We start from the raw sequence: 12,846 nt of genomic DNA, 5'->3' as shown, positions 1-12,846 counted from the left end.
GGGATGGGATGGGACACAAATCATGAAGACGAGCTGTGTCACGGCGTTGGGTATAGGAGAATGAGATGAGATTTTTGCAGAATTTGTCATAAAACAATGCCTAAGATAAAGTTGATGGTTTTTGAGGGTTTTTTTGCAAGAAAAGAAATGCTCTAGCATGCAGAGTACACGCGATCTAGCGTGCAAATGTCAACATTCCTCGTCTTATCTACCAGTTCTTTACCATCCTTTTCTTAAACCTGGAAAACCAAAGCATTATCACAGGTCAGGTTTTTTTTGCTTGGTGAAAAACAAAAGACCCAATAACACATTTTAACTTATGGCAATTCTGAATGTTAATCGTATGATTTTATTATTATTTTTTTTACATAAATAGAAACCGAGATTTTAAACAACTCTAAATTTTGGTCAATGAGATGAAAACCACAGAACACACATTTGAATCAGCCTGACTTGTTCCAAAGTGATCAGTAGGAACGGCAACTGTGTCAGGCTGTCAGCAGCTAAATGTTGCCCCCGGCAACAGGTGCCGTATCTCAAGGTTAGCACAATTAAGTCCTTTTGAAGTGCGATTGAACATGATGAGTTCATAACAATGCTGTGTTGTTTATATTGAGAGTCACAACCCACTCCGGGAGCAACAATTTGTGCAGTACAAAGAGTCAAGTCAACTGTTGCCATGACACGCTGCCGGGAAGAAAAAAACTAAGTAAAAAAAAAAATAATAATAATTGGTCTGGTAAGGCTTATTATTTTTTTTATGTTGGCTGGCCTTCGCCCTACTGTACACTTAGCTGTGTGTTTTTCTGTCACGCAAAACATTTAACATCAAAGCCGTGTTACATGAAAGGGAAAGCTTTGAAAACAAAACTAGGGGGCTGAAATTTCACCCACCTCATGTCAAAGTTCAAAATGGCACAACCACATTTTCGATCACACTTCCAAGAGTGTGCCATCTCTTGGTAAAAATACCAAAAACAGAATGTGTAATCTCACGAAATCTCATCCCTAATTAGTATACAATGAGTAGTAAGTATGTACATATTTTGATGTTAAAATAGTTTCTAGGCTCACGTTAACGTAACGTTCGGTCAAGCTGCACATCTATTGAATGCCTATCAATATTTTGTGCAATTTATATCAAAATATTTGATTATAATATATAATCTATTCATCACTCATCCGCATGTTCTTGCCGTCTTTGCCAAACTTCCACCACACCACGGTGAGGGTGACAGCGGCCAGCAGGAGCAGGCTGCTAGTAATCAGGTAAGCGATGGGCAGGAACAGGTTGGGACCGCCGAACCAGTTCAGCGTTGTCACGACCACCTGCTTCCTGCCGCGGAAGTACTGCACGGGGAAGTCTGCAGGGAAGGGACGAGAGTCAAGGCGGCAAATGAAGAGGTCGTCAGAGGGAAAATTGAGAGATTGTCTGGAGTCAACTGTTGAATTAACTCATACAGTCCCAAAGATGTTTTTGTATGTTTTTTTTTTTTTTTTTAAACAACCGGACAGAAATTAAATTCCCAGGTACTCATTTATATCTTAAAAAACAAAGCATAAAAAACAACAAAAGCAAAAAGGTACTAAATGAATTATTTGCTAAAGTAATCAATAAATTTAGTTTATATATATATATATATATATATATATATATATATATATATATATATATATATATGTACACACCCCCTACATAATCATACATAATCAAGTACATAATCGATTGATTGGTGATTGATTGCCTAAAGTAATTAATTAGTTTAAAATAGAATAGAACAGAATAGAATGCCTTTATTGTCATTTAATCGTAGGTTCACAGTGAAATTGGAAAGTGCCACGAGAGCAACAAATAGAAGAAAAATATGTATCATATGTATGTATGTATTATATACAAATACATGTATGTATGTGTGTGTATAAAAAATATATATTTTTCATTATTTTTATTGATTATTATTTAAGCGGTGTTTGTGTGAACTGCATTGTTTTCAATAAAAAAAACTAGCAGACTCAGCCAACGTCTGAGTCCATCCTTGTTCACACTCAGGAGCATAAACATTAGAATTATTCTGTTAGGATTTATTTGGGCGTTTTAGTTTGTAATATTTACTCATGTATTATTTTGAAATGTGCGCTTTTAATTTTAATCTGAAAGGTTTCCTGTTTTCTTCTTTGGAATCTGATTGGCTGGCTCACGTCGCCAAACACGTCCTAGGTGTAGCGCCATTCATTCAGCCCTGCATTCAGACGCGTGTTACGCCCTCCATAGTCAGTCTGATCCAAGCATTATTACCAACACGTCGTCTAGAGTCTTTCCTTTTTTTTTTTTTAATAGGTCTTTGGGTTTGATTGAGTTAACCAAGAAAACATTAGTCTTGCCTTTTTCTGAAAACGTGTCTGTGACCGGGAAATGATATCAAAATATGTGTATACTGAATAAAATTCAGAGAAAACAACATCTCCTTTGAGAATACCGTAGGTTATCTCCACGCTGTAATCCCCTTTGGGCAGGCCACTTTGGAAAGGTTTGTCGGTGCGATGCAAAACGCCATAGAGCTTCTTAAAGTTGGGGAAGGCCGCTTCCCGCATCCACACGATGAGGTCCTCGTTGATGAAGCCGTTGTTGGCGACGTCGTTCTCGTCTAGTTCGTACACGGGGCGGCGCCAGTAGGGAGGCGGCACCGTGCCTGTCGGATGCATACACGAGTTAGGTGCTATCTCGTCGAATGACACACAAAAGATGGGAAAAAAAATCAAAAAATTACCCTGAAAGACTTCGGCCAGGCTCAGGTTGTTCGTCTGCGGGTTGCGGTACTTGATGTTTTTGTCCGTGTACCAACTGATGCCTTTGCGTAACAAAGGCACGCCGTACTCGGAACTGCCGGAGCCGAGATATTGGAATTTGAAGGTATCTGCGAGGAAAGACAGATGTCACTAATCCATCCAGGAGTGATTGGTACTTGGATGGTTGTTTGTCTCTGAGTGCCCCGTTATTGGGTGTCAAATAGTGGGGCGGGCCCCCCTGGGGGGGCGCGAGTTGATGCCAGGGGGGGTGTGGATGATCCCAGGAAAAAGGCTTTGTTTTTGGCATGTGGAATGTAATTGCAATAAAGTAATAATTTTCATCACTTTCTTTTACTTTCGGGCACTTTGGTGCACTTTTTTTTCCGTTTCAGACTAAGCTGTAACGCGTATAAACGCGATAAAAATAATTAACAGTTGTTGAAAGTTGATTTATATTGCAATTTTCTGTTGTTAATGTTAAAAAGGATACATGTGTCGGTATAAAACAATTTTCATCAATAATAATCTTATTTATAGTCAGTGCATCGACTGGGGGGGGCACAAAAGGTTTTCTCTTTTCTAGGGGGGGGCCTAGCAAAATATAGTTGAGAAACACTGAATTAAGTGCTTTGTCATCCTACCACCAGGGGGCAATGTTTCAAACATGTTTGCATCATCTTACCCTAATTATTTACCAGTGTGCAATGGCGTTTAGTTTCTCACCTGATTTCTAACACATTGAGTGCTAGCTGTCAGTTAAGACCCATTTTGAAAAATTGCAGTTCATTAGTAGCAAAATAAAACAGGTAAATATCAACCTCGAAAGCTCACGTACAAAATTAATTGACAAAGAGGAAAATGAAGGACATTTTCACCATCCTTTTATAAATGTAAAAGGTAGTCCCAGTTAGCTTTTTTAAAGCATGCTCGTTTACATTTTATTTATTTAATTAAAAAAAAATATTTTGGTAGCTTTTGTTACCCTATAGTGGTAAGATCTGCTTTTATGTTCAAGTGAGTTTCCCACAAGGTGAATAATCCCTCAAAGAACGAATTGTTTACCATTAAAGATGCTGTTGGCCACAGCGCCACACGGAGCGATAGGCAGTCCCTTGTCATTGGTGGCAAATGGCTTGCAGTATGAACTGGGTTTCTGCAGCAGTTCAATGAAGATGAATAAATTGACATGTTTGAAAAACAGGGCAGCGTGTTGTGAAAATCACCTTTAAGTTATTTTTCCTTCCGACCATCTGCGCGTCGTCCCTGGAGTCCATGTATCTGCGCAAGTTCTGGTGGAAGTTTTGAAGGCCATAGTAGAAGAAGACATCCCCCTGAGACAGCAGAAGACCCAATTTCAGTGTTGGCTTACTTAAATTCTGTTTAGTGAGCGTGACAAGACATTGTGGGCAAACACTGGTGGGTTTTGGCGAAGGTAGCAGCAATTTTTGATCTAATCAGTTTTCGCTCAAATTAATTACCCGGTAGTTACACCTATAACTACTTGATCGATTTAATCTCGTTTTAATCCGACCAAAAGGTTTCTGAGAAAATCCCTTTTTCCTGAGAAAAAAAACAGATTTGTTATTGTGTCAGATCAAAAGATTGTGATAGAACAACAAAAAGTGGCTTCAATTGTAACATAGTTATTTGAAAGTCAAAAGTATTGGCTGCAACCAGTAGTTTCAACAAGCCGGAAGAATGATGCATATTTGTCCACAGCCAAATAATTTGAATATTAAAATAAAACATCGTCCAAGCTGTCCAACAGACTTGCTCAAATGAGGGGTGTTCTTGAGTTTAGTTTGGCAAAGAGCTTGGCTATGGCTAACTATGTTAGTGTCTTTGTAGCTATTGTTAGCTGTGGCTGCAAATGCAGCTGGGTGCTTTGCATTTATGTAGTAGGCCAAACTTGAACTGCTGCTTTGGTAACCACGATTCTTCAAACAAAGAGTGCATATGGCTCTACAGTTATCAAAGGTCCTGTCAGGGCATTTTTTTTTTAAGTTCAATTTACCATTCCTCAGAACAACTCTCCCACACGCCTCCATTTTTTTGTCTCCCTTCTGCGCCTAAATTTGCCTCAGGAGGAGTTTATCAGGTAATCAAACACAACGACAACCAATCATTCTCCACCTCTGGTTGTAATTGACCTTTGTTTTCCAACCCCGGCTCAAGAAGCCCGATGCATAAAATAGAATCTAATCAGCATACAGAAGGCATAAAGATGAAAAAAAACAAAATAACCATTTTAATGACTATTTAATTGGTCACAATTAATCTGACACCCCTAATTATTCTTGCTGTATACAGACGGCAAAGAGGATTTTTGTTTTGTTATTCCTGCTAATTCCTTTGAATGCAATTAGCAAAACGTTTTCTGTCTCTTGATGGCCATTCTAGTTAATGTTTTACAGTATTTCATACATCAGCAAAGTACAACAGAGAAGATAAAGAAGGTAAGACTCAACGGAAGACTCGCTGGGTACACATTTACCTTCAAGGCTCTGTCCACATGAAAGCGCAGTTTACAAGTGCAGGTCAGTGCTGCGTTGCTGACATTCTTACGCATTTCGTGACAACGCGCGCAGTCCCCATTGTCCGTATAGTCCACCTAAGATGACAAGAAATATTTATGAATAGAACATAACAACTTTGACAGCTTCCTTCCTTGACGCACTCTTTTTTTAAGGCTCATTTTCCTCTCCAACTTCCAGTTGCACTCACAAAAACAAACAGCAAAAAATGCATGAGACAGACCCACCCGGATTTCCTGTACGCTCTGTGCGGTAAGCAGAAGCCAAATTCCCAGCAGCAAGCATATGACGGCCATGAAGTAGAAGAAAGGCAAAACGGTGTTCGCTGTCAGCATGGGCGACCAGGCGGGCAGGCGCTGCTGCTTGAAGGCCGAGCCGTCGGGCCTGCGGGCCAGAGGTCCGCTCTTGGCTTTGGCCATGGCGGCGGCGTGAAGGTTTTTGCGAAGCTCGCTTCCTGTTCCGATTTCTGCGGCGCTACTACGCAAAAACACACACGGGCGCACGTCTGACGACAGGCCTCTCGCCGTGGGGAAGGACGGTTTACTTCTGTTATTAATTAACCACAATCAACCGCCTCTTCCTGCTTTCTATCGCAGGCCTTTTTGCTTTTGTTTCTGGAAAAACGCGCACGGAGCATTTTTAATTACTGTCATACAGTTTTTGAGGGTGTAAGGTGCCTGTTGGAGAACTCCATTGGAAGTTGAAGATCTTTGCCGTTGGGGTTATTGTATGTGGAAGCGCTGGATAAATAACATGAGGATCTCAGCAGGAGAGACTTCCTTTTTAAATCGTGGGAAATGAACAAAGCCATCACTTTCATTTTACGGTCAATTTATTGAAAACATCTTGTCAAAACAATGCGTTCGACGAACCACGTCGCACATTTCTACACCCCCCTGACAATAGTAAAAAGCATATTGTGGACAAATAAACCCCAAGATGCCGCAGGACAAAGCTTTGAAGCCCACAGCCTGTTGTGTAAATCACTAGCTAAGTGTCAAGTAGACAATCTTGAGTTAAAAGAGTCCAATTTTGACTTTATCTGCTTTGCATCTGTCGAGGATCCAGCTCTCCAGCAGCTTAAAAAGATCCAGCTTGATCTGAAAGGAAGCAAAAACACTTGGAAATATACCGAGTTGCTAGTTACCTTGAAAAAGTAACTTAGTTACTTTACTGATAACTTGCTTGAAAAGGGTAACTGAGTTAGTTTACAAGCTATTGTAATAATTAGATTTCACAATTACCAACCACTGTGCTTAACATGAAAATGACACCTGATTTTGTGTGAAGTATATTTTTAACTGAAGTGAAAGAACAACATTTGTGTTTATCAAAAATAAAATAGACAGTATCCATCTTGACCTGTAATTTTCAAGATTTCATTTAACACATTTGTAACTTGCTTCTAGTAAAAAAAAAATAAATAAAGTCTGGACTTGACAAAATGCATTTCTAAAAATAAAGGCAATCTTACTTGACATTTCTCTACTAAAGTTGTGATGGTAAAACTTAACATTTATAAAACACAATGTTTATAAATGTTTACATTTGATGTCTTTGTGGTATGACTGAATGCGTATTGCTCTGTGAGCCCATATTGTACGTTTTTAATTGAAGCTATGTAGATAAATGTTGGCTGCAAAAAAACTAACATTTTTGTTTCTAGCCGATATAAACTCAGTGCTGACTTGCTTGTATCTTAAAAATAAAATGTCACTCATATGTGAATGTTAATTTGAATATTCCCATAATGTATTTCACTACGTCCAATACCAGTCCAGAGGTCCCCTTATTGGATGTTTTATGATGTATAGTTATTTCTTTTGAGAATTTATGGACCACTATAGTGTCAGGAATCAGGTGCTTTTCTGCAGTTCATAATTCTGCAGAATATTATACTAGTTATATTTGATATACATTGTACATTGCAGTGTGTGTGGCAAATGTGAGCTTTTCCATTTAAGTCTTGCCAATTCTTGCTCAGTGGTGCCTCTAGCAGGCATCGTATAAACAAATACAGTATTATGTGCCTCCTACTGTATTGTGAGGTTCCCTAAGCATTGATTGATAATGACAACACATGCTCAAGTAATGATCAATTATGGCTCAGGGTTTGGTCATGTGATATTCACAAGCTGAACCGTGATTGGAGCAGAAATTGAACGCGCTTGTTTAAAAGTTCACAGAACAATGAAGTCGTGTAATGTAATTTTACGCCAACAGGGGGCGGTAGCTACCTCCGGAATGTCCATCATCCTTTTGCACTTCTGGTCTCTCCAGTTCCAGTCCAGAACCAGAAAGCGCAATGGTTGCAAGTTTAATGCGTCTTGGCAGAGGAAGATAAAGAAAAGAATTCATCTTTGCGTAATTTTGAAAGCGGTAAATTGTGGGACGTGTGCAGTTACCTCTGTGAATAAGGGCACTGATCCTACAAGGGGTGCCCACTCCGATGTGAGTAACTCCTTTCTGCAGCAGTTTCACCTGCTCTTCAATCTTTGCAAAACACCAAAACGTACATGCGTGACTTATTTCGCACGAATGCTGATATGAAAATAGTTCTGGAACATTCAAAAGCACCGATATTAAAGCAAATCTTTGTACAACCTTTATGTGTTTTGCGAAAAGCTTCACGGCCTTGGCTTCGCCCTTGAACGCTGTCAGTTGCCTGGGAAGGAAATTTAAAAAAAGTACTCGGTGCTTCGGTTGAGCATACTTAACAAGTTGTCCTTAAATTCCATTATGGGATTAAACAATAAGATCTCACTTTATGAGCTGGATGGCTCGGAGGGCTGAGCTGCAAACGATGAGCAGGACAACCGCTTTTTTTTCTGTGTGTTGTTTCTGAACCTTTGCCCATTTAGGACAAACTGATAGAAAAATGAAACAAAGATAAGACATTGATGGACAACAGCCCTGTCATAAATAGGCCCATCTCTTAAAATGTATCAACTGCAAAAGTTAATACTGCATGCTGTACTGTATATGCTTGACATAAATAATAAAATTCATCTTAAAAACATTTATAAATGCGAACAAATAAAGATGCAATAGATGTCTCAACTATATGCCATTCACTATTTTTTGGAAAATAATGTCGTCAAAAGATAAAAAAAAAAAAAAAGTTTAATTAATACAAATTAATCTTTTTAATCACCTATACTCTCAATACACCAAATAGACTTAAAAAAAATGCAGTTCTAACAATTTACGTGCTTCTGCTGTATATATTATAGACTAGTCCTAAGTGTTGGCTACAACCTGTAGTTTCGTCCATCTTGTCCGTCGGACCTGCTCAAACGCAAGGTGTTCTCCAGTTTAATTTGGTAAAGAGCTTAGCTATGGGCACGCAAGATACTTTAGCGCAGGGGTCACCAAAGTGGTGCCTGCGGGCATTGAGTAGCGCCCGAGTATCACATGTGTAGTCCGTGGGCCTTTTCTGGAAATACTGTAGCTTACAGGTGATAGAAGATTGGTGATTTTCTATGAATTTGACAAACAATTATACATGTATTACATTTACATACGAATTACACTTGATTCACATATTTACTACAGCTGTTCCTTAATTAGTGTGAAAAATCTTTAACATGATCGGTGTCTTCACAATGTGGTGGTAGCCCTTCGATTTATTCAGGACCAAAGGAGTAGGTCTCAATTTCAAAAAGATCGGTGGCCCCTGCTTTAGCGTCTTTGTTGCTTTTGTTAGCTGTGGCTGAAGTCACAGCTGGGTGCTTTGCATTTATGCATTAGGCTAAACTTCACTGCTTCTGTGGTAAGCAAGCTCCTACTTAGAAAGAATGTATAAAACTACCTTTTCAAAGGTGCAGCCGGGGACTTTTATTAAGTTCACTTGATCGGACAGAGAAGTCTGACATGCTCTTCAAGTCTTCTGCCCCTTAACTTACCCTCCCACCCACAAAAGAAGCCTATCAGATTATGCCTGGCACAACAACAGCCAACCAGTGTCAACATCAGCGTGTGATCGATATTTATTCAAATCTCCAACATTCAAAGACAATAAGCCCAAAGCATAAAATCGTATCTGATCAGCATTAAGAAAGCATCAAGCTAGAAATTAAAATTAGATTAACACAATGAAAAAAAAAACATATGCTAACTATGATTGATCTTAATCTGTTATTTTGACGCCCCTAAAATGACTACAATTTACAGAATGTAAAAGACGTCATGACAACGACACTCACCGTGCTTCAGGTAGGATGAGAGGCTGTGCGTAAGGTCATTGCATGTCAGGAAGGCAGAATCTGGAAAAACGCAGGAGACATATCACACAGCAAGATTGAAATTTGACATCCAAATGCTGTTTTGTGAGGACTCACCGTGCAGTTTGAGCTCTTCCTGCTCAATCACGGAGCGCTTGTCTGAGAAGTACAGGGCAAGGGATTTCTGAAGGTCCGCAGGACAACCCGCTCTTGGGTCGGAGGCAGCCAACACATCTGTAATGGTTTTCTTTTTCCACTGAAAAAGCAGTTGAAAAATGAAGAACCACTAAGAGCGGACATAAGCCATACTGGTTTGGCCAACCTTTTTCTTTTTGGGTGATTTGCTTGATGTTTCCTTCTCGTTGCCGTGCTTCGGAACGTGTGACGCCTGAGAGAACACAGGTGTGATGCGCTTGACAGCCAATTTGTAACATTTTGCTTCAGCAGATGAGTTAACTGCAGGGTGGCGTGGGCCATACGTATGGTCTACAAATGGTTTTCATACAAACTGATTTTACCAATCGAGACAAACGACTCAAAGTTGCTCCATGTGTTAAAAAAAACAACAAAAAAAACCCCAATCATGCTGTAATACCTCTTCATTGTTTTTCTTCTTCTTTGCTGTCACTTTTTTTTCTGTTAGCTTCTTCCTCTTCTCTGCTTTCTTTGGTATGCCTGGGTTTTCTTTTATTGGTATGTTCTTGACTTTCTCAGCTTCCTCCTCGATCTCAGAGTCATCTATTATATATAGATATGAAAAAAGAAAAAAAAGGCGAAGGGGTGAATTTGAAATATGAATCAATAAATTACATACAATAATATTATTAAGCTACATAGGAGGAGGAAAATATTAGAAACATCCATCAGGATGACAGAGTGAAGCTCTAAAAGCACGACTGTAAAAATATTGTTTAAAAAAAACTTAAAACTGAGCCTTATTAGTCTTGTAAACATCAGCTCTTATTACATTACACGATGAGATTGAAGGAACCATGAATGAAAGAATGACAGAGAAAAAGAAGACTGATGTTGAATCACGCTCTTCCATCATTACAAACAAGCTAGGATTTATAAACTGCATAAAAAAAACATGTCTTTTAATTACAAGTGAGAGAAAAGAGGAATTTTTTGTGACACGATGTGAACAAAAACAGCTCACCATGGTCACTTTAGTGACCTTACAATTCATGTATTCGACATTAAGTCCTCCTCAGCAGTAGTTGGCTCTAAACTTCAGTAGTTTGAAATACAGGTGAAGCGTCTCATCAGAAAGAAAGGTTTTGTTTAATTATTTTTGTCATTGTGTTGAATGAAATTCGATTTGGGCGGCACTGAAATGAAACTGTTTGGCATCATGAGAAACACTTGTCAGAAGTTTTATAGATTGATAGAAAATCGACATTGTTTAGACGTTTACATTTATTAACTTTTAATGCATTGATGGACTGTTTTTTTTTTTTTTTTTTTTAGTTTGAAATTTTCAACGGCATTTGAATGCACAACAAGCACCACACACATAGTTACTGGCTAGCGCCAACACTGGAGACTTGTGCTGGATCATACAATGACAAAATAATAGACTAGCGGTTTCTTAGGGTCCTTACTGGGGATTGAATCTGATGTTTTTTTAATGGTGGTGTGTTTATGTTGGTAACTCTGTGATGTGATGGCAATAAAAACTGAGTCAAGCTAGCCGCTCTTCTACCACAGCTACTTCAGGCTATTGGCTCACTAAGTAAAACCCTTCTACGGCTATCGCATTTGTCATCCATGTATAATCCGGTGTGTTTATTTTGAAGTTAGTCCTCACAAGACACCGTTGGCATTGTGATGTGTATTGGCAACCTGTATTGGCAGTAGTCTTTTTTTTTCTTGATCTCCTGAAATGCTTTACAGTAGATGCCTACCCAGAGAAACCACTCGCTTTCTCCTGTGTGCATGTGTGAAATTCAGACAGATGTTTGCTTTTTGCAGTTTCACACCATTACATTTTTGGATGTACTGTTTCGCTTTTCATTGTTCTTTAGCCAAAAACGCAAATTTATTTAAAAAAAACATTTCGTGGCTGAAAATTCAGTGCATCCCTAAATTTGATGTCAAGCGAACTGGAGGTATGTATTGTTGAGTGCTCAAAGAGTGAAAAGTTGTACTGGTATCGGTCTGGGAAAAGAAAAAAAAAAACATTGGTTCTCAAATAGATTGTGCAGGTGGCTGGGCGAGTGAATATAAACCATCAGCGCACATCTGACTCCCATCTTTGTCCTCTTATTTCTCCATCCCCTTAATGGATTAGTACCATCTCATTCATCATCATCAACGCCTGCTTATGTTTTCCTCCGGTGAGCTCATTCATGTCAGAGGCCCGCATAAGAAAATGACAAAAGATGAGTGCGGGATTGTAGTTCACCCTCATTCTTGCCTGCCTGTTTGCTTTCTGTCCAGACGCAGCTCCACCCCTGTTCCACTCCGTCACATACAGATTCACTGAGTGTCATTAGTCAAGAAGTGCACTCCATCTCTTGAACTCTCCCCACCCCCCACCCAACCTCCTCCTCTACTGATGGAGAAAGCTAACTGATCCAATCACTGCCTGAGGTTGACGTGAGGACACTCGGATGCTACAAAGGAAGCGCGTGAAGACTTGCCGATAAGACCGTACAGTATACAGCGCCGACAAATGGTACACCTGCCTTGTATGTAAGTCTTTTTCCTGGACAGTACTATATATTAACAAGGTTATTTTGGTTTGTGGATCACTCCCTCACCTTCATTTTCATCAGTTCTACCTTAAGAGATATTTTTCTTATCGATTCATTGTCATTGATATTTTAAGTTCAAGAGTCAAAACAAATGTATATGTTTAACCCTTTCATTACTGTTGAGACAATGCGTCCCATGGCTTTAAAAAAAATAAATAAATCGCAGCAGGTAAAGGAAACATAGCAATAACATAGAATGGCATCCCAGGGGTTCATTCCACACCTATCTCCAGATTCTAGTGGCATTTAGCAACTTTTCTATACACAACAAGCCAGTGCTGGGCCAACTGTAAACAAGGTAGCTTGCGTTGTACAATTTCTAGTGAATTAACCATCCAGTCCTGTGGAAATATATTGATAATATGTGCTATATATGTGTGCTACAATAAATTACACTGATTACTATGTATTGTAGGTGTTTGGTGATCATTTTCACTTCCCTGGCATATTTGTATTATTATTATTATAATTATTATTATAATAAAATACAGATGAGAGAAAAAAATCCCAAGTCCTGTAACCTAATTTATGGTAGTGGGAATT

General features: G+C 39.1%; 2 protein-coding genes across 3 annotated transcripts in view; both read right to left on the bottom strand.

Moving 5' to 3' along the window:
• Positions 1-310: 310 nt before the first annotated feature.
• On the bottom strand, positions 311-5,853 carry cdc50c (Cdc50 family member C). Of its 2 annotated transcripts, none has more exons than XM_088415349.1 (7): positions 5,549-5,853; positions 5,282-5,398; positions 4,011-4,118; positions 3,850-3,940; positions 2,769-2,915; positions 2,478-2,690; positions 311-1,364 (listed from the first exon to the last, which is right to left on the bottom strand). In XM_088415349.1, exons 1-7 carry the CDS (start codon positions 5,738-5,740, stop codon positions 1,168-1,170), a joined length of 1,065 nt encoding a protein of 354 aa, XP_088271475.1. In that variant the 5' UTR covers positions 5,741-5,853; the 3' UTR covers positions 311-1,167. The 2 variants fall into 2 exon arrangements, with proteins under 2 accessions (XP_088271475.1, XP_088271476.1); XM_088415350.1 differs by lacking the exon at positions 5,549-5,853 and adding an exon at positions 5,465-5,495.
• Positions 5,854-6,135: 282 nt separating this feature from the next.
• Positions 6,136-12,846, bottom strand: part of cmss1 (cms1 ribosomal small subunit homolog) — a 32,085-nt gene continuing 25,374 nt past the window's right edge. The window contains exons 3-11 of the mRNA XM_088415351.1: positions 10,140-10,282; positions 9,867-9,932; positions 9,662-9,800; positions 9,527-9,586; positions 8,086-8,188; positions 7,926-7,986; positions 7,727-7,814; positions 7,559-7,647; positions 6,136-6,421 (exon numbers count right to left, since the gene is read on the bottom strand). Of these exons, the coding sequence (XP_088271477.1) occupies positions 6,338-6,421; positions 7,559-7,647; positions 7,727-7,814; positions 7,926-7,986; positions 8,086-8,188; positions 9,527-9,586; positions 9,662-9,800; positions 9,867-9,932; positions 10,140-10,282 (833 nt within the window). The 3' untranslated portion in view covers positions 6,136-6,337. The remainder of the gene's footprint in view (positions 6,422-7,558; positions 7,648-7,726; positions 7,815-7,925; positions 7,987-8,085; positions 8,189-9,526; positions 9,587-9,661; positions 9,801-9,866; positions 9,933-10,139; positions 10,283-12,846) is intronic.

Source organism: Hippichthys cyanospilos, chromosome 5 (genome assembly GCF_059441005.1).
Source record: "Hippichthys cyanospilos isolate Australia breed blue-spotted pipefish chromosome 5, RoL_Hcya_1.0, whole genome shotgun sequence".
Taxonomy (NCBI): Eukaryota; Metazoa; Chordata; class Actinopteri; order Syngnathiformes; family Syngnathidae; genus Hippichthys; species Hippichthys cyanospilos.
The sequence above is the reverse complement of the archived record's forward strand: the minus strand, read 5'-3'. Positions and strand labels throughout refer to the sequence as shown.